The 25,283-nt window shown below is 35.2% G+C and overlaps 1 protein-coding gene and 1 long non-coding RNA gene across 3 annotated transcripts in view; both read right to left on the bottom strand.

Annotated features, from left to right (window-relative positions):
• The window catches only part of AGMO (alkylglycerol monooxygenase), a 190,091-nt gene that overhangs the window by 60,298 nt on the left and 104,510 nt on the right, over nucleotides 1-25,283 (bottom strand). For both annotated transcript variants that reach the window (XM_040065682.2, XM_058421041.1), the window contains 2 exons: nucleotides 21,226-21,308; nucleotides 19,985-20,090 (listed from right to left, as the gene is read on the bottom strand). In XM_040065682.2, the coding sequence (XP_039921616.1) occupies nucleotides 19,985-20,090; nucleotides 21,226-21,308 (189 nt within the window). The remainder of the gene's footprint in view (nucleotides 1-19,984; nucleotides 20,091-21,225; nucleotides 21,309-25,283) is intronic.
• Nucleotides 10,161-15,704, bottom strand: LOC131378573 (uncharacterized). Its single transcript, XR_009207937.1, has 3 exons — nucleotides 15,637-15,704; nucleotides 14,379-14,484; nucleotides 10,161-11,815 (listed from the first exon to the last, which is right to left on the bottom strand). It is a non-coding gene; the product is annotated as an uncharacterized LOC131378573 (long non-coding RNA).

The following is a 25,283-nucleotide window of genomic DNA, read 5'->3' as shown; positions in this document are numbered from 1 at the left end:
CAAAACAAAACTTTTGTGACTAGCACTGATTGCAGAGTGTATTTAAATTTAACTCCAGGATTCAATGTTGTATTTACTTAAAAGCTCACTGTGTTCCAGAGCCTAAATATTTTGCTCTGGTTCAGAATTTCTCTACATTATTTTTACTAAATTGAAAACTTAATAGGAAATCTTCCAATCACAGCACAGGTTCACTCACTCCCAAAATGATAAAACAGAAATAATTTAAACAGATAATTTCCTCAGTTATTTTTTATATCAATGTTGAGAGAAAGCTGAAGCCTCATTTAAGAGTAAAAACTACCAGAAAAGTTAGAAGCTTGTATCATTATTAATAGCATTTTATTTTTAATAAAAAAGAAGAATTATTTGGGGTTTTTATTTGAAATGCAATTTTATATATACTTACTATGAAAAAGTAGCAAGTCTATATGAGTTATTTGAAATTTGTAAAAATCTACTACTAACCCTAAACAAAAAGTAGAAACCACAGACATATCAAGATTAAAATCCTATGGCAACTAGGGACGATCTGAAACTGAATTCAGATGTATAAAATCTTCTTCATAGGCTGAGAGAATTTTTGGCATTTCAGACCAGTAAGGTAACTACCCTGCATAAAGGCTCAGGTTAGTAGAAAGGGAAATGCAGACTACAATTCAGCAAAGATTTAAAACACATGCTTAACTTCATGCACCTAAATAGTCCCATTAACGTGAAGTTAAGCATGTGTGCATGTTTTTGTAGGATCATTCTCAAGTGATATCCCTTTGATGAATGTTTCTTCCTGTGTTAGCAGGGAATGGTGTTTGATCAGACCAGCATGGGGTTAAGCGCCCTTTATCTTTCTGTTCTCCACTTAGAGGACCCTACACTGTTGGTGAGTGTGAGGATGAGAGGCAAGATCCAGCCCCAAAGGTACACAAATTCTGGTAATTTTAAGAGGAACTTCTAACACAGCTGAAACTGGTGGTCCGACTGTAGGATTTGTATCCTGTGAGTTCCTGAGCTGGTCCGAGTTGCAAAAAAATTCCTGACAAAATGTTCTAGATTTTTTTTTCATAAACTACATCTAGTGATTAATATGGAAGTAGCTCTGCTGATCTCCTGATTAATCTTGTTGTGCTAAGAATACTCCAATCATTTTCACTTCTTAGCCACTCTTACTGCAATAGGAGGCCCATTTGTTTCTATACTCATACAATTTTTTTTGCGGTTTGGATTTTAATTTCAACAACAGTGATTGAAAAATAGCTGCATAATATATCACACTGAACAACAGTGAGCCTAAGCTGAGCACAAATTACACATGGCTGACTTGTTTCTTTAGGCATGCTTGCCACAGTAAGACCAGTACAGCCATCTACATGACAACAGGCAACAGAGTTTTGTGCAGAAAACAGACAAACTGAGGAAGCAAGCAATTGGTTTCCTTTGACAGTGTAACTTCCATTTGCTTAAGGCCCTTTGATAGGGAAATTCTAGAGCCTCTCTGCTACCAGAGTAATAATAACTATTAAATGCATTAGAATGTGGGAATTCTTGGATTCATTTTCCACTCAGTTAAACCAACACAAAGAAAAACTGTCATTTGCCCAAGCAGTCACTAATTTAGCAATACGCAGGAACGGATCCTCCAAGTTACAATTCTCATTTTAGAAGTAGTTAAGGAGGTTGCATTTTTTCCCATCATTTATTGAAAATATACTTTGTTACACTTCTTCCAAGCAGAAGTTTATAACTGCATATAACTACTGCATTACGGACTGTCGTAGAAAGACACATAGCTTGACTGTATATGCCACAAGCAAGTAACCACTAATGCCTAAAATGAAGAAGAATTCAAAATGTATGAAGTATATGAGGATAGAAAATAAAACATAACAAAAAGAAAAAAAGGAATTCACCCTAGATCTTTTGGTCAAGAAAACAAACTGAGCATTATTAATGGCTATGAACAGTCAGTGGCTGAGTGAAAATCTTGTCAAAAGCTAAAGTCATCCAAAATACAAAGCTGAGAATTTGTTTAAAAAAAAAAAAAAAGTATCTTTTCCATAAATTCTGCTTTAATATTCTGTATATTGTTTCAACATAAAGTATATTTGGATATATTTAAGTAAGGAATTGCATTAACACCTTAATCATTATGCATCACTTAAGATGCAGCATCCCTGAATTATGGTTTGGGATTGCTTTGAATATTCCTAATTTTAGAGCTAACAACCCTTCCAGTTTTAATTATCACCTTGTTATTTCCATTTTTCCTTCATGATGTTATGGTCACTAAAAAAGTGTGACTAGAAAGTAGTAGCCTTTCATATTTCAATCCCCTGACTTCCCCTGGGGGAGTGGATTACTGCATCATAATACTGGTATCTTTTAGTTAATGCTGTGGGCTTCATTCAACTTCAAAGCAAAGATATTAAAGGCTCGTTTTCCACTACAAGGCAGGTGTATTTTTACTAGCTCTTTCTCAAAATTGCTATGACTTCACTTGTGGATACCCCGCCAACAGCCATTATTGAAAGCTGGACTATAATTGCTACGGAACATGCAACGTCTGAAGCACTAAACCAGTGTTACTGCAATCCTCCAACGATTGACTGAAACCAAGTGTTACATCATTAAAGCTGAATTACAACACATCCATGGCGTGTTTTCCATGTGTGCTATTTTAAACAATAGTAGAGAAAAACCTGGCTATAAATTCACAGATCCCCAATTTGTTCAAAATCCATGAACAATGAGGGTTGTCTGACAGGATTTGTTGGCTCTATTTTAGTCAGAAATGTCACGCATCATAATTAAATGTCTGTTTGGTTTTTATTGGAGATGGAAATGCTAGCTTTAGTTATAAATTTAAACAACCTGTCACAAGGGGAGACTCCACATTTATACAGTTTAGAAAAGTTTAGCAATTGTAATTGCTCCAGGAAAGACAAATAAACTAATGGAAACTATTTTTTTTTAATTGGCTTTGCATCAGAAAAAAAAAAAAAAAAAAAAAAAAACAACCAAAAAACTAATGGGATTATGGTACAGCTTTCATCTGGTTTGAACAGCGTTCTTTGCTTTGGTAGACAGTCGGTGCACTAGTACTTTCCAATGCTTAATTTTCATGCAGAAGTTAATTGAAGAGTACCGTGATCACAGCTTCTAGGTCAGGAGAAGATGCCACTAAGAAGTAGCAACAAAACACAATCAGTATTCCAGAAAAATGTTTAGTTCTGCACTGTTCACCCTGATGTTGTCCAATTGGAAATATTTTGCCGTCACTGTGGTATGCAGAGACTATTATAGTTTAAGCAAATCCTTCAATTTTTCTTCTCAGCTTCAGAAATTTTATAGTGCCCAGATTCCAGTGGAAAATATTTGATCACTCATATGCTTGGATAGAAATTTGTCACCTGGAATAGAAATCAGGATCAAGCTGCCAGCATCCTTATGCAGACAGGCTCTGCAAATATATACTAGTCAAGATCTCTGCCAAATAACTTGTGTCTGGCCAATACCGCCTTTCAAATAGTCTGTGAATGCCAGTTGCCAATAAAGATTCATTATACCACGTATAGTTAAATATTATTTTAGCTTTTGCATCTACAGTTTTAAACTTACACAGTAGCAATTCATTTGCTCTCCACATACTACCTGTCTGAAAGTTTCTGTGCAGTAGCCAATCACAATATTCACACTTCTCACTAGCACCAAAACAATATATGTCTTTTACTTAAAATAGATCAGTCAGATGTAAACATTTCCAAGTTATGTTTTTCACTCACACACAAAGTATGTACTATAGCTATTTTAAATAGCAATACCAAATGCAAAACTTCACAGAAGATGTTAAAATTATCTAAGATTTTCCCCATTGCACTGTTTTTCAAAAAGGTAATAATTTCTTGTTGGTTCTATAATCTATTTAAATGTACATCAATGTGAAATGTCTTCTACTCCTGAAAATGCATGCATATATTAAATAAATAAATTTAAAAACAAACAAACAAACAAACAAACACCTTAAAAAAAAAAAAAACCTTTAAAAAAAAAGGCAGCAAACACAGTGAAAAAAAAAATCATAGTGAAACTTTGGAGCCATTCCCTCAGGTGTGATAGATCATTCAGACTACTCCAAAATCATCCACAGCTTTGAAGTTATTAAAAAATGAAAATATTTTCAAAAGGGAATGTCTACCACTTTCACCATAAATACTTGACTATACATCTTCATTCTCTCTCTTTTAGAAAACACCTAACAAATCAGACTATCTCACTTCAGGATGCTCTTTACTTTTTCAAAATGGCACCAAACTTTCTGTTATGAGACTTCTCAAGCATTTGTGTTAATTTGATTTTAACTTTCATTTCACCCCTGTTTTCATCATCATCTTTTTTCCATAACATTTTTAAATTTACCTGATAAGCCATGCCGCTTTCTCTTTTCCTTCCTTTCACTGTATTACATCCTTTTACATAACTTCTTCCCTCTATTTTTCTTCACTTCTATCCCTCTGAGAGTTTTCCAGTGTTCTTATGTCTCACTAGCACTCCAGTTATTTGAAGCTCTCTCCTCAAATCCTTCTTTATTGCTGTTCATATATTACTTCAGATTTTCTATGGAATTAATTACTTCCTTCTTTCTGGAAATACTTTTGTATACTAAGGTTTATTTCAGAGGGCCTGCTTCTATATGAAGAGTGCTAATAAAGTTTTGCACAGATTAAAGGGAAGAATCTATATGTTTTTGCATGCACCAGACAGGACAGTTAATGGCAAATATTTAAATCCTATTTAGCACTCTCATCTTTAATTCTTCTGACTACTGATATTTCATAAACATTGTTTACTGATTCCTCAACACTACAATCCATTTCTGCTCTTGCAGAAGACATTGGAGGCTGAACAATCACTATGTTACAGATGAAACCTCTCTGACAATAGTAGTCTGTGGTGCTAGAGCACTCTACTGCTGCGTACCAGAGAACATGTTTGGTCCCAATTTCCAGAAAATTTAACATTCATGTATTCAAAAAAAACCAAAAAAAACCCAAACAAGTTTCACCACCATGAATAAAGGATAAATCTATTCTTCTGTTGTATATCTGAACAGTTGTATTTAAATATATTTCTATAATTTTTGCATTTATTCAAAAAGATCTATTTGTAGATCTTTTATAAAGTTTATTTTAAGCCATTATGAAGGGCTCAGTAACATCAAGTTTTTATGTCATCTTGTATAGCTCAGATACACCATTCTTGTGAAAGTTTTTTCCTTGTTCTGTGCTTCTCTAGATATTATTAATCCCAGCACAAATTCCATCATCTCTATGCAGATCCCACTTTTCTTCAAGCCTCATCCCCCTCACCCCACCACAGTAATCCCATCTGTCCCAATATTACTGTCTGTTTGAATGTTAGCTTAGGTTAAATATACTTGAAATTATTTTCCCCCTCTATTTTCAAATAAATCTTCTCTCCTTTTCCTATAATTCCAGATATCATCACTATTTATATGTTGTCATAGAGCACAATGCAACAATATGCCATCTTCAAATCCTGCCTGTCTTGAGACTCCCCATATCCACATCCACAGATTGTTTTCTAACACACCAGAGATAATTAGTCTTATTCATTCATGGCTCTAGAATTCTCATCCAGGCCCTTGTCTTCTCATATCTCCAATGTAGCAATCCTCTCTGCCAAAACCTTTACACTTCACTGATGTCCACCCACAGTGCTACTGAAATAAATGGGTCTTAGACTGTCCCTTTGGATAAGTAATTACTTTCTATGTACATATCCATTAGCTCCCTTTTCAAAAGTAAGATTGTTTTTGACATTTGAAGGATCTTCTCAGCACACCTCTCTTTCCTGAGCTACTTCTGGTATCTTTCTTTACAAACATGCTCAATTTTCAGACAAATGTTTTCTGATTGGTCGTAATATTAGTCTATTGGTCTAAAATTTGCCTATTTTCATCTGCTGCCTTTCATCTCATGATTACATTGTAGATACCTGGAAACAGGACTATTGCTTTGTTGTGGTACTTGACAGAAACTTTTCAAGTTTAATATTCTAAACTGTTAGAATGCCTGGATGCCAACTAGTTTGACTTCAGAGCTAATAAAGGAAATATTTATTCCTAAGTAGCACATTGCAAGAAGAGAATGTAGTTATGAAGTGCTTAGCTACTTGCAGATCAGCCTCACATTAGTACATTAAAATTCTGATTTACTACTGTAGAATAAATGGGCAGCATGATGCTCCAGGACCTCCTTAGTAAAGCAAAGATCAAAACCATACAAATGCTTTAAATGAGATTCCTAAAGCACTAAATAAAAAATTGAAAAGTATTTTCCTTGCTAAATATCATTAATCAGAAGTAATTTAAAAAAATAATATTTGGAAAGCATTTTTAAAGAACATCTTGGAGGTATTTCTCTTTGCATGTAATTACACATGTAAGGTAAATATAATTGTTTTCCCTGCTGGAAAGATTTGGTTACACTGGCAACTCCACAGGTTTTTTTCAATTATCTTACTGGGGAGAGTAAATAAACCCATGAAAGCAAGTCACTAAACCACCGAATTTCATCTATTAAAAAGGCAATCTATTCTTCTGGTCAGCAACATACTTCAAAGTGCATATTCAACCATAATTTTTCAATTTTTAGCTCCCATTAAATAAAACAATGAGGTGTTTCACGTGTTTCATGTAATGCTAAGTGTTATTTTTAAATTAAGCAGTAAGAAAATGCTGTAGCTCCAGAGAGCTGGCATTATTTAAAGATTACTCTACATGAATAGCTACACATGCATAATTATATAATTGCACTTGATGGCAGCAATAGCACATAGAGAAGACTATTATTAGTATGTAAAATCTGCAGCAATCTCATGAGAACAAATATCCTCCAGAAGTATGAAAAGGTGGCTCTTGGTACAGAATATATTTTAGTTTTACCTTTCAGAATGACAATTACCATGAAAGAAAGGATCAAAGGCAAATGGCACAGCTGGCAGCTTGAGAATAATTTAAGAGGTGTACTGGCAATAGCTTTTTTGGTTTCAGTGAGATGGACTGCATTAGCTGTAATAGGGAAATGATGCTGGAGAACAGTCATACAGCATTCTTGCCTGGCATTAATACAACATTAGATGAACCTGCAATTTTGACAACTTCATAAAAATTTCAAAGAAAAAAAAATTATGCTAATGAATATTAACAATAGCAATGTCTCATCTGGAATTCAGGACAGAAAATCCAACACCACATTTAGGCTCAAAACACTGATTCAACGACTCATGACCATTGAGGAAATAAGGCTAGCACGTGCCTGTGTATCTGACCACGATTACATAACTTGTCACCAAACTACAAAGAGATAATCTGCCTACAAGGACTTGTCTAAAGACTTTAGAAATCAGGGCATCTGGGCTGGAAAGACGAAAAAGAAGGCAATTAATAATTGCAGATAATGCCATACAAACCCAGTGTTCTTCTCTCATTTCCCACTCTGCTTGCAAAAAAAAGTTCTACGGTATTGTAGGTGGGTTCATATAAGCAACTTCCAATAATTCAGATCCTTAACAAATGAAGTAATAATAAGAGTTTGGGAAAATGCATAGATGCTCCCTGCTTTCCCTCTTTACCCTCTCTCCCAGACCATTACGGATACCCTTTGGACCACGAGCGCCCTTCATGGATGGGGAGGGTGTGCGACTGCCATCTCTCATGATATATACTATACTATTTCCACTATACTTTTAATCTGTCCATTTGACAGGCATACATTTTCACGTCCTTCTCCCAATGGACCACATTTTGGACTACAGGCACACCACCTGTTTTTTTGAGTTTTCCTTCAAACAGGTAGGCATTCAGGAGAATTCTGAAGGGTATAAACCCTAGCTTGTTTCTTAGCAATTAAGCTAACAACACGGTTCCCTTTTAACAACAGTTTTCCAAAGATGATTTACATTCCAAAGACTGTCTAAGCCAAGAGGCAAATACTTGTCCACACATGTACAGTTCTGAAAAGCAGAATCTCTGCTGCCAAATCTATTACGAGTTCTCTGAAATTACTAGCATATATGCCCAAATACGCTGCTGTGTAGAGTTTATTAGTATGGATTATTGCACAAAGCAAAATAAAATCATGAAGATCGTGCAATTTAGTCTCCAAAAAGATCAAAATAAAACAGTAGAGGATTCAAAGTAGTTAGTTGGGTAGATTCTATTTGGACTGTCTAGGAAAAATGGACCAATTTTGCCTGCACGCTTCTTTCACAGCTATTATTTTTGTTACTATTGCAATCTGATGCTTTTGATTTTTATTTGATGCTAATAAATTGTGAAAGTCAGAGAGCTTGCAAAGCCAAAAAAATAAACCTGGATCCACTAAAGAACCTGCCTCCTCCTTCTTAACTCTCCATTAGTCAGGCATTCACTGGAATGAGCAGATTTGATTCATTTAGTGGATTGAGACTTTTTATAAGGACTTGGCAGAAATTAGTGATTATTTAGTACGTGATAAATAGTCCAATAAGGGATCTGAAAACATATTATGATTGCACCAATTTATATAAAAGTTAAGGCTATATGACAATATTGGTTCTATCACTATTTTTAATCAGAGTACTCTAGAATTATCTGTTTCAAGCAAGCTACCCTTGAGTAATGTAAAATGACTGAAAAAAATCAGAGTGTGAAAAAGCTGACCTGAATCCAAGGCGCTAATGTTCTACCAATACCCAGAACTGTGTTAAAACTAGACAGGGTTTGCTTTTTCAAATATCCAGTTTCCCTCTGTTAATGAAAAGCTTCTTTCTTTCAACAGCAAGATCCTCTGATAGCCACTTAGACAAAACGCTCACTTATCTCTCTCTGCTCTTAGAAGTAGAGAAGGGACAACTAAAACAAAGATTTATTTTTTTCTTGAGATGTGTTATTTTAAGATTAATGAACTTACAGCAAGTTGAAGATTTTTGACTTTATTTTAAACCAAGAAGTTTGAGTGAGATGCTTTTGTTTCAGGCAATAATTTTTCTGATATTTGACTGTTATTTTATAATCATGAGGTGAAAAAAACCCAACAAAACAAAGTGAAATAAAAGTGTATCAACCCAAGTGATAAGTTCTAACTACCCACCTCTAACCTCCCACTTGTGTGTGTTTGTCTTAATATTTTGTAAAATAAGTGATTTCCAATTTTTGTGGACCTCAAAATATTTTACAGGTTTTATTTTATTTTGGTTAGAGACCTAGAAAAAGGTTTCCCTAATCCTCTCCATTTTCCTTTACTATCTTTTCATTTCTCACACATAGGAGAAAAAAAAAAAAAATAAAGGCAGAATAAAAGGGAAGAGAAGGAGTAAGGAGTTATATATCCTTTTATTTAGAAAAGTCTTAATTTTTTTTTCAATACTTGTTAAAACATATCAAAGCATATGCCATTTTTTTTTTTTATTAAACTGTACATTTTAGACTGCTATCCTGAAGGCAAGGCAAAATCTAGCAAGTTGCTTCTAGCAAGAACCTCTTCTCAGTTGTTGGTATCTTGGTAACACATTTTTAGGTCCAATTCACAAGTCTGACAATGAATTCCTGCTTTTCACATGTTTTATGGTCTGAGGATGCAGTTTAGTAAGCCTTAGATAACCCCAGGAACTAATTACCATCCATGCACAGAGTATGGAAAGCTACATTTGAAATGGATCCACTTTAGGACAACACTTTCATTAGAAGCAAAGATAGCCCCATAAGATACTAGAATTATACTCCTAAACACTTCTCATCCTGTGCTAGAATGTTCTCAGCTAAAAATGACAAAGAACTTAAAAAAATACATATACATGAATCCCCCTCCCTTGACTTTTCTAAATAAGGCAACTGTTTCATTAATAGTGTGCACTTCTAAGCTTGGAAAAAAAATTGACCAGGAATTCAGCCTTTATGCTTATGCAATGACAATGGTATCTTCCATAAAATGTTATAAATGAACTTGATTGGTCTCTAAAGTAAGTAGAAAGAGCTATGAAGTAGATATAAAACAATGCTGTTAATGGCCAGACTCTGCCTCTTAGCATCTTGCTTCGCTACCACTTTTAGCTGTTTCCTAGTATCTGGCCATTATTTGTAGGCAAACTACATGAAGCCCAAAAGAGGAGAAAACAACAGATTTAGATATTTAGAGTCATATGCAGATGTGCAATGAATTCAGGTAACAGCTAAGCACAAAATATAGCATCCTTTTCTCCATAAAACAAAATCTAGAATGTTCAAACTGAAACCAGGCATCTTCAACTGTATTAGCTTCCAATCAGCAAAATAAACAACCTATTCAAACATTTCATGGTTTCCACATGAAGATAAACCAAACAAATTCTGTCAGGACAGATGTGATCACTCCCAGACTCTATAGGGGGTTGCTGTATTATTTTGCCTTGGTTTCAAGTGATAACTAGAGCTTTACATTTACTTTTTTCTCATAACACCTATTTCCAACTTTTAAACATACCAAGTGTTTTGTGTGTTCTGCATTTTGTAATCAGTTGTTAAACACAGCATTTGCTAATCTTCTTTCATCAGGCAATTTTTATTTGGCACTGGCAAGAGAAGGAAATTTTAAAACATTCTCTTTGTGCTGTGTAATACCCAAACATAAAATCAAATATAGCATTGTTACTTTCTCTATATTCCCTTATTCTCTGACTCCAAACATCATACAAAACAGAACTTGTACAGAGGAATGATACAAAAAGGCAGTAATAAAGGAAATAAATCACAGCACAGATAATGGCTTGATCTTATCTTACTGATCTATTGCCCACTTTAGACCAAAGGAACTGAGTGGTTAGAATTTAGCATGCAATTGCCCAGATGTTATGAACTAGTTTTCAGTCTCTGTAGTTATTTCAGGTGCTGCTAGTAGGAACACAGAGGCTCAACTTGTGCTGTGCTTTTCTTTCTTTATTGTTCACAAAAAGCTTCTGAAAAAATTTGACTGAGCAAAAGATAGCATTTATGAATTTAAAAAAGTAATAAAACACATCATGGAACATTTTGAATTAATTTCTGCTTTCCTGTTGAGTTAGATTTCCAATGGGCTAAATAACAGTCCAAATCTGTGTGCCCTACACAGACATTCTGTTGCAGTAATGTTAAATTTTCATACCTGCCATTTTCTGCTCACTGTTACAGAAGTGGGAAGAGGCATTTATGGGAAGAAGAGTCCTATACTGTTTCCCTTGTGAGATGGAAATATTGAAAAACCCTGGACTGCATTTATTTTTAATATTTGGGGTTTCTCTGTTTAAACTGTACCAGACAGAAACAACAAAAATATTTTAAATACTAGGATAGTTCTTTGTGGTCACCTTGTATGTGCAAAACCCAGATATTTTTTCACATAAGAAACAGCTTGTTTCATTAAAGCTTTTATCTCTTAAAAATTAATTCAATTGCTAAACCTACCATGTTTGAAGATAAAATTCCAACTAAACCATTTGTATTTGTGGTTTTGGGAACACAGATAACACTATTCTCTCTTTAGGAAAATTCCCACATGCGGGTTACAATAGCTATGGAGGTAAGCTATCTAGTTTTGGAAAGCAGTTTACTAATTTTGCATATCAGGCTGTGCTGACAAGCACATACATGTGGGTGAGCTTGATGGGCTAAAGACAGCCCAGAGAACACACACATACTGGCCATGCACACTGATGCTGGAAGGCTCCCCACTCAGGGGTGTTCTTCATGGCTGGGAGATACCTTCTGCATTCCTCAGACTGCATCTTCTGCTTCTCCCCACACAACCTGCGTGGAAGGGGAATCTCTGCAAGTAAGCCAATGTCTTTCATTCAGGACTCATGAATTGCCCATCTTACCCTGCCTATGACTCCTAGACATTGCAATGTACTTGACATGACATCTTTAAATCAACTTTGTATGCAAAATTTTTAAGAGAGTAAAGTGATCAATAAGCAATGGCCCTATCAAGAGTAGGAAACAAGAGTCTTCCACATCTGTGGAAAAAACGGGTATGAAACAAATTTATGCATTTGTGCATTAACAACAAACAAAACACCCAAAATAAAATAAAAAACCAAACCCCACCCCCACACCCCCCACCCTCTAGTACTGCAATTACAGTTACACAGACAAACATCTACCCATGTGGAATATGTCAGTTGTCACTAGGGACTAATACTGGTGAAGTGATTCTCTAGTATGGAGATCTCTATCATTATCCATGTGTTATGTAGAAAAGCATGCAGTTTGACAGGGTTTGTAGCATAACTGGCTTACAGAAAAATTGTGCTTTGACTTACAAACCGAATCAGATCACTAACAAGATGTTTGAAATAGCAGAGCTTAATTTTCGCAGGCACCCTCAGATACACAACTGAACATTAATCATCTCATTGGCATGGCTGTTACCTTTAAAATGCAAACACTGCATACAGCTACATGTCAATCCCTAACTGCTATGGGATAAGAAGGGTTAGAAGATAAACTTTATATCTATGAGTGCAAATGTTGACAGAAGAAAACACAAAATTTTAGTCAGTATATGTGAATATGTATTTTCTATGTTCAGAGTACTACCTTTGCTTTATCTCTGACGGCATGCTTCTGATTTCTATTAAATATGACTACTTCCTTGTCTTGTCAAACAATTAAAGTGACAAAAGTAATAGCAGATGCTTCTTTCATAGGTAAAACTGCAGCAAGCATACCATAGCTTGCATTTTATTACAGCTGCTCTATACAGCCTAGTAATTGCAAGGTAATTGAAAAGATCCTGATAATAAACTGCCAGTTTACTTTTTTGTCGGCAAAATAAATATATAACCCAATTCAGGCTTCATTTTAACAATACATTAGATGGTTTCCAACTTGTCTTGATTTTTGTTTTATTTTATGATTGTAAATAAACCCTGGAAAATTCCTTCCCCGATTTTACCACCTGAAACTGCAGCTGTTGGCTGACACTATCAAAGCCTCGCAATTCCGAACTCACGTGCAAATCTCATCAAGTGCAGACACTTCTAATTGATTCCAGAAGTTTTTCTTTTGCTAAGATCAGTGAGCAAAAGAAGAATAATGAGCAGCTTTTAAGCAGAGGGGGAAGGGTGTTGAGCTCAGGGAGTGGAGATTTTAAAAGCTCCAGCTCAACTGCTCTGCCAGAAATGCAGAGCAATTTTACGGTCAATTGGCCAGAGCATCTGGAACTATACATCATAGTCCTTAGTTGATGGTGGTGAAGCCAACTCCCAAACTGGCTAAGTCTAAAATCAGTAATGACTCTGCTGTCACACCTAAGTGGAAACTAACTTAATCTACTGCCAGATTTTACTGTGACTTTTTCTAAGGGACATTATTCCCCTTAGGCAGTTGTCAAGAATATTAAAAGTCCAGTCCCTGGTAAAGACTGCATGGCATAACAAACTTTTCTGAATGAAGCGAACATAGAAAAAAACTATTACAGCACGTGTTTGTTTAATTCCATGTGTGTTGACAAGGCTTTTTATCATAGGCAGCAGAGTTTCCTTCCATCCCCAGTTTCATTTCTAAAATATATTTGAAATACACCAGCCAATCTAGTTAGGGCACAGAGACTGCATAAATGCTGAGGTCATAAATCATAGCGCAGGGCATGGAGCTTTCACCTTAATGGAAACCAAATATGGGATACACAGCTCTTTGAAATGTGGCAGAGATGATCTTAATGAGGGACCAAGAAAAAATGCTTGAAAGAAAGAGTAGAAAACTATCGTTGATGTGGAAATAAGTTCTTATGAGTAAATGTTTGTTTTATGTCTGTACTCTTAAGTAAGTATTCCAGCACTGGTAAATTATACTAAGAAACAAGTGAGGTAACAGCAACTCTTTATATGATGAAAGGAGAAATAAGTCATATGATAATATATCACATTAAGAGGGACTTCTGTGGAACACAGGATACTGTGTAGATCATTTCTTTAGAAAAGAGATATTTTATATTTTATCTGGACCAATTAGATCCCATCCCATAAGAAATACCAGAATTGCATTAAAGATCAGAGAAGCAGTCCATTTGCTACAAGATACTGTCTCCAAAGGTTTTTGGAACAGCTGCATCTGCCAAGTTTAGATATTCTGGAGTTCAACCACAATAAAGCTAATTTCTACCTTCATTAGTTAAGGACTGAATTACACCCTGCAGCACAAGATTCTGTGTATCTTCCAAAGGTGGTTATATTTCTAACATACCACATGTCCACATAAAACAGAAAAGAAAACAACTTATTAATTTAAAACATCACACATGTATAAAACCTCCCTTTTTCTCTCTTTTCCACCATGAAAGTTGCCCTAGATTTTTTGTCTTTCCTACCTGTAAAATAATATATGCCAGCCAATGTGGCATAGCCAGGCAGCTCATTAAGTTGCAATGCAGACATCAGGATGAAAAGATTTACACTCAGATACAATGTCTTTAGCTACAAAAAAAGGGAAAAGATAAACACATCGAGACAGACATCTATTTCCTCCTCCCTCTTCCTCACTCCTTAGTTCAAGAGTCTGAGTTGCAGCTACTATGAGAGTTGGTGAAAATATTTAAAACAAGAGTTCCAACAACATGTCAATGGCTCTCATTTCTACTTGCTCCTCATTAGTACTACTGTCAAATAACAGCCAGTGCTTGACCAAATTCAGCTCATGGAATATGCTGGCTGATGCCAAACCAGAGCAGTTGGATGGAAACACTTTAAAGAGGTGGACCATCCTCACAGATTTATTTTTACATGTCGTGCCTGCTGAACTGTCACATAACTAAATGCACAAGCAATGTTTTCTGCTACCTCCAGGTGGTTACAAGGCTCCAGGCCCAGTCTGACAGAAAATGATTTGGCTTTAGTAATACACACAGTCATCACATTATGGAGGCATGAAGTAATCAGCCTAAAGAAAGCTAACTAGTATAGGATGTGGCAGCACAGATTCTCAAAAGAAACACACCAGCTCTTCAAACCAGGCAAATATATTCTCTGTCACTGAGGTTTTCACTGACCTCCACCCAAGAAATAATTTTCTTAAGATATAAAAAATTCCTCATATATCACCACTTTTTCTTAAATAAACAAATAAAACCTCAAACAAAGAAACAACAACAAAATGTTCACTCCCTCCCCTCTCCACATTCACCTAATCATCCATATGAAATACATACAGGAAAAGGAACAGAAAATGCATGCTCAGGAATGCACACTGTTCCACCTCCTGTGGTTACTTTTGTAGTGATGATAGCTTCGAATTATTTTCTTGGAGAAGAAAAGAACACTGGGAGAAATCCCTGCGAGTATATCATAGAATGAATTCAAATACAATAGCAGGGCAGACAATATATTTAAATCATCAGAAAAATAACATAATTTTCTTAAGGAACCAAATCTGGTAACACACAACTTCAAAGTATCAATGGAGCCAATGCTGTTTTACTTCACTGCAGAAAACAACATATTAAGATTGCAGCTTTAGCAAAAGCAGAAGTCTTTCTTTCTTATATACCTATAACATCATTTTTTCTTCCTCCTTCCCTGAGCCACAGCATTAAGAAACTTTATTGATACACAGCAAGTTGCAACTCTTACCTGAAAGAAATCTCTGTCTGGCTAAATCAGACCAGCTACCGAAGCCAGTTAGCAGGGCAGCAAGGAGGGGAAGAGGATGAAGCCAGAGGACAAGACTGCTCTTTCTGCTCAGATTACCATCTTCAGCTGCTTTTTCCATAAACACCTGAGCTAAGCTAATGACAAAGTGGGAAAGGCTTGCTCCTTGTTTCCTCTGCTCTTCTCCCTTCTCTCAGACTCCCTAGCTTTCTCTCATTTCCCCCTAGAAGATGTTCTTCCAATGCAGTAATTGTGATAATTGTCAAGTCTTCTTATGAGCCAAACACAATCATTTTCAGTTTAAAGCACCTACTTTTGGTAGTTAGAATATACCCCTTCAAATAGAATTGAAGGATATGTTTTTTAGAAACCGTATTATTGGTTCTAAAGTAGTCTTGAGAAATAGGAACATATGAAACATAGTAGCAGAACCAACCCCCCCCCCCCCGACACATCAAAAATAGTAACATACTGTTTCACTAATGATTGAACATGATGTTGGTAATATCAGTCAGTCTTATGTGCTGCAAAGTGTGCCATTAACTTAAGAATTCTGAGACAGAATTGTTTGTTAAATTCTTGAAACACTTCTTCATCCTGAAGTAATTATGACCTTGAAGGCATAATTTATAGAAAAAGTCAACACAAACTCTTTTACATGATGTTGTGCTTCCATTCTTGAACACTGGATTACTAAAGAACTGTTAATTCGGTAACATATAAGGATGAAGGTGTAAAGAGAACATTTTTGAGCATAATACAGATTATGATTACTAGAAATAGTAGATTAAAAAGATCAAAGTCAGCTAAATCCAGTTCTATGTTAAAGAGTGGATATTTAAATGAGGAAAACAAAATTATTAAATAGATGTTTTAATTCACACCGCTTAAAATTTGTAAGAGAATGTGAAAGTGAAACAGAGCAATGGAACTTTAAAACTGTTATTATATTATGAAGGATAAACAGCTTGGAATGATGAACAGAAACATTTTTTAGGATAAATTTTAGACCTAACTTCTGGGGAAACCATCTGTTTATGTATTTCTTATGTTTTCTGGTACTGCTGTTTTGAAATGATCACATTAGTATTGAGGTAAAACATTAATGTTTGAAGACTATTCAACACAAATTGACAAATCTCCAGCAATCCTTTTTTTTTTTTTTTTTTTTTTTTGACATAAATTCCATTAGACCCACAGGAACATTGTATAATGCAGTGGATACAAAAGAGGATCATTTATTTTAAAAGTGGGTCTTTTATTTTAAAATGCAGAACACTTTGAAGTTCATTACAAATTTTCAGACTACAAAAACAAAAACATTTTTTATTGTGAAGATGGTGAAGCACTGGAACAAATTGTCCAGTAAGGTGGTAGTTGCCTCATCCCTGGAAATTTTCAAGATCAGGTTGACTGGGGCTCAGAGCAACCTGATGTAGTTGAAGACATCTCTGCTAATTTCGGGGGATTGGACTAAAGGATCTTTATACTTCACACTCAAATTATTCTATTATTCTATGATTCTATGATCACAAAAGCTATTAATATCATGAAATTGTTGATTTGTGATAAAATGTCAAATCTGGAAATATTGGCATCACTCAGAAACACTATCTATTCTGGTCTGCCCAAGAGCAAATTATTTGAAAGACATTGTCTTGGATTATGTAACCTAAAAATGTGTATTCTGTTTCATCTGTTGAAAGCTGGTTTTTCGGGGAGGTTTTATCCTTCTCTCACTCTTCCAGGGGGTAGCAGCGCGGATGCTTTCTGAAAATGGCCCAGCCATTAAATCCAGGTGGGGCAGTGTTTCTTATCTCTTTCACCACCCCTCCATCCTCCAGGGGGACATCTTCTGATAATGGGCCATTAGGGCCCACCAATGACATGACACATTCCATCATCCCATTGTGAGATGTTCCACACAGTGGGGGAGGAGCCAGCTGTTCCTAGCTAGATAAAAACCGGGACTGAAGGACACAAGGGATCCGGTTTCTTCCCACTGGGTTCCCAGAGGAAGACCAGACCCATCTCGTCACCACTGGACTTTCTACAGGACCATCTCTACTCCACAGAAACACATCTGTTACTCTAGGAGGACTTATTTGGACTGCTTCCAACGCCCTGACCAATAGGGTGCCAGGTCGTATCCCCAACTCTGTCAGGGTCTTCCAGGATTTTGTTTGCTACCTTGCTTGGGTTTTTTTTTTTGTTTTTTGGGTTTTTTGGTTTTTTTTTTTTTGTTTTTGTTTTTGTTTTGTTTTGTTTTGGTTTTTTTGTGTGTTTTTTTTTTTTTTTTGTACTACTACATTTGTATTTTCTTTTTTTTTTTTTTTTTAATATTCCTAGTAAAGAACTGTTACTCCTATTCCCATATCTTTACCAGAAGGCCCTAATTGCAAAATTATAATAATTTAGAGAGAAGAGAGTTTACATTCTGCATTCCAAGGAGGCTCTAGCTTTCCTTGGCAGACAACTGTTTTTCAAAACCAAGACAGACACCTATTTTTTCAGTATTTTCAAAGAAAAATTTTGAGCAAGATAGTCCTGTCTCTTGTTAAAAATGGACTACATAGTCAGTGTCAAACCAAGGACTAAAAAAAGAACAACAAAGAACTGTAATATGAAAGATAAAATAATAAACAAAAGGAAGAAAGTATAGGAAAGTACAGTAGACAAGAATTCAAGATGACAATAAAGTATTTCTTTTAATGACAGAAACATGTAACGAACAGAGCAAGAATCACTTAATTGCATTTTGTTCTTCATGAAAGAAAAGGAAGCTACAGAATTCCCTATAAACAATAAGGAATAATAATCTAATATTTTTCTTCTAGTAATTTCTTAGTAAAAGACACTTTTATATAAGAATAAAGAACTCAGCAGATACTGAGGTGTATATTATGATATAATTCTCCCAGATTTCACTTAGAATAACCAAATAATTCAAGTCTGAAAGCTTAATAGATAAATAGTTCCAAAATTTTAGAATTTGTTACTTCAAGCCTTTCTACTGTATTAGGCTACTCAGGAATTTTTACAAACATTTTCCAAATTATACTTAAGTAAACCTCTTAAAATACCTGCTGAATTCTTGCAGCGTTCTATCAAAGGAATTCAAGAACCATTGGATTAATACACCAAAGCTTTTACAATGTAACAAAGGGGGCAGGGGGGAAATGAAAAAAATTCTCAACTACTGGCATTTATCTAGCTTTAAATATTGTCTAATATTTATCGTTTTCCAACCCAGGCAATTAAAAAGAAACAACAAAACAACAAAACAAAACAAAACCAAAACAAAACAATGACAACAAAAAAACCCCACACAAACAAACAAAGCCACAAAACCCAGAAAAACCTCCCCAACCCACAGCAGCAGTAGATTTTTTTTAATTTTTTTTTTTTTTTTTTTACTAATTCCTTTTCTCTTAGAAAAGCAGGTTAAGTGAGACCACTACCAGAAACTTCCAACTGGGAAACACACTATAAATTTTGTATATGTTTGAAGTCAAAAGAACCATTTTGAACTTGTTTGAATCTCAGTTCCTACTGTTTTATTTGATTTTTTTTTTCTGGTTTTAAGACAAAGAGTAACTTTCTGATGAGATTCTACTAATCCAGCCACCCATTCATAACCTTGTTGGTTATGAATAACCATTATTTTCTGATAAACAACAGTAGGTAGCTTGGTAACGTTGTTCATATAGGAATACTAACAGTGACTATTGTTATTTTATAGTGATAATATTAAAAGATACATGAAATGCCAACTGTACTGAAAAGGAAAATAATAAAAAGCAGAAGACATGAACAGTATAAATGTAAATGCTAAGAACACAAAAGTAACCACATGTAATCAGACCACAGGTCTATTTAGTCCTGTATCCACTCCTTGTCAATGGCTAAAAGTCTTTTTCTGAGGCACAGGATTAATACAGAGCAAATTTTTTTATATCTAAGTCTTCCAGCCTCAATAGTTTCCAGATTTCCCCCTTAAAAGGAGAATTAAACAATTCAAATTCAGCAATGCATTACTATTATTCACTCCAAAGCATGAGGCCACAAGTAAATTATTTTTGCAAGAAGTGGTAAATGCACTCTTTCATATCCTTTTTTTCAAGGGAAATAGGCATCTTAGGAGCACACCTGAATAACTGTCTAACAAAATAATCATAAAAAGTGAAAAATAATGTGATAAGAAAAAATAATACTATATTCAAATAGTATAATGAAAAATAAAAAAACGTAAATGTTTTCTGGTTTTTTTTGTAAAATGATAAAAAAATCTAGAAAAACCAGCACAGACATTTTAAAATAAATGTCTTACCTCATATGCATAGCCCAAGAAGGAAAATTGACTCCTAAAGTGGCCAAGTTTGTAAACACCTACGAAGACTAAACAGCGGAGGATTTCCAAAATTCCTGCTTGGGACCTAGAAAAGGGAATCAGTTAAGAATAACCTCCAATCTTTTCCTCTTTGCTAAGTTCAGTGAAAAAGAGAAAATAGAATTAGTTTGTGATGTCCTGCACTTACATCAAGTCATCTTTCTTAAACGTATAGTTAAGTTTTTATGGTATATACCTTACATGGCCTTACAACCATTAATTTGCTGGTGGTGAGAATACCCATACTTGCAAAACATACTTGAACTAACACATATGGAGCTGTATATTTAGTTATTGTATTTTGATCTCAAAAATTACCACAATAAAATTCTGAAAACTGCTACATAGGTAGTTCAGAATCTTTTCAGTGGTCTACTTACATAAATTTTGACTAGTTACTCTTTCTTAACTCCCTAGGTCATTCATGTTTCTGGCATGTTGACAGATTTTTACCTATCCTAAATTAAACAGTTCAGTCCTTAAAAGTGAAAGCCATTTGTTTCTGAAAACATAATAAACAACAGGTGCAGAGCAGTACTGGCACCTCAGTCTCCAAGGAAACTTCGAGTCCACATTTCTTCTCTGTCAGGGCAAATAACTTCTTTGTGAGAAACTGTGGATGCTACTTACTCTTCTTTAGGTCCACAGTGCCCATACGGACTACTTCATATTATATCTCAGTGGCCTGGTGTATTCAAGATCCAATTTCATTTGAAGCCATACTGATTAAGTTTAGTCTCAAGTCTACACCATCTTTCACATGATTCTGAGCCTCACTGTGTGCTCCTCATATACCATCACTGTATCTGGCACCGATGGCGTGCTATATAGTGCTCACACAATCTGACCTCAAACAGCCTTGGACAGCTGGCAGGTCCCACTCACCTGCCATTATCCCAAACCCAGAGGAGTGGACCCAATAAATGAAAGCACAGAGGAAGACATGACAAACCCATCCCAAAACTTTTCTGCAAGGGACAATAGAGATGTAGTCACTACTTGCTATGGGAACAATCCTGGATTTAAGTGCCGGCTAGTCATGTGTTATTTCCTAGTCAACAGACAGTCATTTCTGGGTCTTGGTAATTATATTTCTTTATCAATATAATTTATAAGATTTACATATAGTTACAAATAATCCATAATGAAAGACTAAAACCCCCCATATATTTGTATCTTACTTGTTTTCCATAAGTAGTCCAAAAGATGCCAGGGACAGAATGATAAAGCCAATTCTCAGGAGAACTGTTCCCTGTGACAGCATCTGTAAAAGGGAGACAAAAAAATCATTTAGATTCATTTTCTGGAGAGAAATGGAGTTTTAACTGAAAAGTAGCTTCAACTTACCGAGTGAAGCTAGTGTCCTCTTTTAAAGTAATTTGCTACTTTAAATTTTAGAAAAAAAAATCTGCAAAGATAGCACTCATATCTGGAGCAACCATCTTCACAGTTGTTTCTTGAATGCTGTATTTCCAAACTGATGTTTAATGTTATTACCTTCTGTCCTATGTGGTTTTTCCCCAAAGTTATTTGATTTCCTTTTGATTCTACTCAAGAGGGAAGAAACTTCTTTCTAGATAAAAAATCCCAGCAGCCCTGTTCTTTAAAATTCATATTATGTTACCAGGTCTTTATAATAGCCATCTTTGAATCCCAATGGATACAAAAGTCAATTCTCATGACCATTCATGAGAATAACAACTTCACATGATGTTATATATTCAAGAAGAAACAATTTTTTTTTTTTTCCTTCATGACAACTCGACACTTGGTTCCCAAGTCAGCAAAACCTTTTACCTCATATCATTAACTTCAATCAGACTTAAACACTTTTAAACATTAACATGTACATGAGTACTTGGATGAATCACAGCATGAGGACTTCTGTCCTTAAAATTTACATCAAAATGACATAAACAAAAATCAGAAAGACAGAAATTACTTTGATTGTAAAGTTTGAATTTTAAAAATTTATTAAATATTTATTTTGTATTCTACACAACTGCCTTTGAAAATCAAATATTTAATCAGTTTTCTTTTTCCCTCCCTGATTTGTTTCAAATATTGAAAACTTTGGGTTTTTTAAATTAAAATAAAACAAAACAAAACAAAAGTAGGGATCTGACCAAGTTATAGAAATCCTTTCCTGCTTCAGAAGCAAAAGTTTATGAACAGCATCTCGCGCATCATTTGCAGGCATTGGAAAAATAAAACTCCACAAATGTCTGCCCTGATTTCAATAAATTCCCTTCAGTGACATGCCCAACTTCCTTTGGTCGTGGCCCCAACCCCTCAAAGAGATCTAAGGTAAGTATCTGTGAGCATGGGAGGCCACGGGAGGATATTCTCAAGTTTTACAGCTGTGTGAACTTGGAGTGCCCATGTTTGCAAAACACATCAAACCACATGCTCAGTCTGGGCAGGATTCTGTTGTTTTACTGAAGCATCACAAACACCTACTTAGATATCCTCAACAGTTATTGAACAAAGAAAACTCAAACCCAGCAACGAGCAAGCTAAACAGCAGCCTCACCAGTTTACAAGCCAGAACACAATTTTCACAAATGACACCTGTCAAGCCACCCTGTTTCACAGATTTGTACTAGAGGAGAATCAAACCTACTACTGCATTTCCACATTACAAATCTGTTCCATTCCTCCTTGTGATAAACTGTTCTTCATTAGCAATAGGAGAAATTTGTTTTGAAGTGACAGAATGTATGGAAAGAGGTTTTTTGTAAAAATCAGGCACAGCCTATTTGAATTTTAATTAAATGAGGAGTATTTTAACTGTTCATCTAGCCATACTGAGTTCAACTTTCACTTCAGCTTCCGGTACAAACTGGGTCATACAAAAATTCAAGAAGTGAGCAAAGAAAAATATGATTTGGCACAGGCATAAGGGAACTCACTCATAAATTTCTTAGAAATGCTTTGACAGGCTTTTCAATGATTGCTACTTCTCTGATTTTCCAGGGAACAAAGACTGAAATTCAAGACTTATCTCCTTAAAGAATGTCCTCACTTTTAAGTTGAAAAATTATACCTTTTTAAAAATCTACTCCTTCTTGCCAGGTGGGTCTGATTTTTCTTTGTTTTTGTGATGCACCAGGGTCTGCAGACTGCCTTAAAAAATGCTCCCACAGTGGTAGAGCACAATTCTGAGAAGCAAGGTCTAGTATCTTCTTAGGCAGGAAAGAGAACTAAACATCAAATCTAGATTTCCATCAAATCATGAAATTGCTAAATTACAATATATGGCTATAATCACACTTTGTGGAAAATGAATGAAACTGTAATGGTTTTCATACAAGTTCTAATACTTGACCTCAGGAAGGATTCAACAGTATATGCTATGAACAAGCAAGGGTGTCCCTAGTTTCCAGTTTTAAAGAGCTGCATGACTGCAAATTTTTCTGCCTTTCCAGCGTTCCCAAGCTGGCTAGTTTGTCTCAGGCATCTGGGTTTCCTTGTGACTCCAGCTGCACAAAACTGATATCAGCAGATAAAATAATGTTGGTTCATTCTAACCACCTTTAAGTTCACTGAAGTGCCTTAAAACCTGTTATCAACCTAAGCTTTTGCTGAAACTCATGCAAAGAGAACATTGGGAATGTGGGAACAACCTAAGCCCTTTGGGAATTCCATTTCATTGCCGTTAGCTAGACTGCAAGCCTAAAGACTAAATTCAGTACAGCATTAAGATTTGGATTTGAGTGGAAGATGGAAACACTTTTCAAAAGCAGACAATTCCAGGTCACATTTTAGTAGTGGCTTTACCCCTAACTTCTATCAAGGACTTTTTTCTTAGTTTAAAGATATATTTTTATCTACATTACTAGAATAGGAAAAAGATTAAAATTATCCCCCACATTTATCTATCTGAGAAGAAAAAATCACAGAGTAAGAACTTGAAGGGAAATTAGTAAATTTCAGATCAGTTTTAAATATTGAGTTCCAGGAAAAAAAAAAAAAAAAAAAAAAAAAAAAAAAAAAAAAAAAAAAAAAAAAAAAAAAGGGAATAGAAATACATTTTAATATCTGTTTGTAAATCAGAACTGAAGCAACTTTATGATTTTTTTAAGTATCAAACTCAAATTTAAACAACCCTTTATCTTTAAATGCTTAAATTGGTATATGAGGTTCTTTGGCATAATAGCTACCTGAAACAGGTGTGATCATATTTTACAGACTTCTTTTTTCAGGCCAATTTCCATTTCTCTTCAGACACACTCCTACTTGAGTTATACTATTTTGAACACTAGCTATTTGTAAAACTCCTTATTGTCAATACATGCTGCGGCCCAGAATGTGAAGGACTGGAGGACTCTAAAGAGGACCTGCAGATCCTGGTTAATTTCAAATTGGCGCTATCATCAGATTCATGCAAAAGCATGGCATTGTAATGCCTGAGCACAGTGTGGCTGCTTTCCACTTCCCAAAACGTCAGGTTTCAGAGGGCTGAAGGGTGAGGCAGAAAGCCTTACTGGGAATCATGAAGGTAAGAAGGTGAAAGTTACCCTTCACTGTAGATGCATGCACCACATTTAGATACAAGAAAAAAATTCCCTCATTTGTACTGCTAGTCAAGGATTACCAAGAAATTTTCAATGAAATACACCATGATGCCATTGGGAATAATAGCTTTTAGAAAACCAGCCATATAGCATAATTTTTACCACTGTTAGTTTGCTTCCCTAACTTTCTCTTGCAGTTCCAGTAGTAGAGCTATATGCTGCCTTGATTTTCTTATTTGCTTTCAAACATGTATCACCCTATGAAGTGGATGCTGGCAGCTGAAGCATCCATTTTCTAGGCAATACTCTACCAAAATCAACAAAATAGTCAGTGGGTTATATCACTAAACTAACATCATATATTAAATCTATGCACTGCAAGCAGCAGTGCGAAAAGAATGTGCCTTTTACACCTTCCTTAGTGTTAGCTTCCTTGTTCCACTTAAACATAGTCTGCATGGATGTATATATAAAATAAATTAGTATTTATATACTGGGGTATTTGTATAAACAAAGAAGCATGTGGGACCACAGCAGGTTCCCCAACTACAAGTCAGCCACAACTTTGCAATGCAGTTATTGGCAGCAATCAAACAGAAAAAAAAATTCTGTTGGATTTTCATTTCATTTAAAGCTTTAAAAATATCGTTGAGCCTTAAAAAAATGGGGGGTGGGGGGGACGGAACTATAGAATTTAGTAAGAGGTTTACACAGCTTTTTAA

This window comes from Hirundo rustica, chromosome 1, assembly GCF_015227805.2.
Source record: "Hirundo rustica isolate bHirRus1 chromosome 1, bHirRus1.pri.v3, whole genome shotgun sequence".
Classification (NCBI taxonomy): Eukaryota; Metazoa; Chordata; class Aves; order Passeriformes; family Hirundinidae; genus Hirundo; species Hirundo rustica.
The sequence above is the reverse complement of the archived record's forward strand: the minus strand, read 5'-3'. Positions and strand labels throughout refer to the sequence as shown.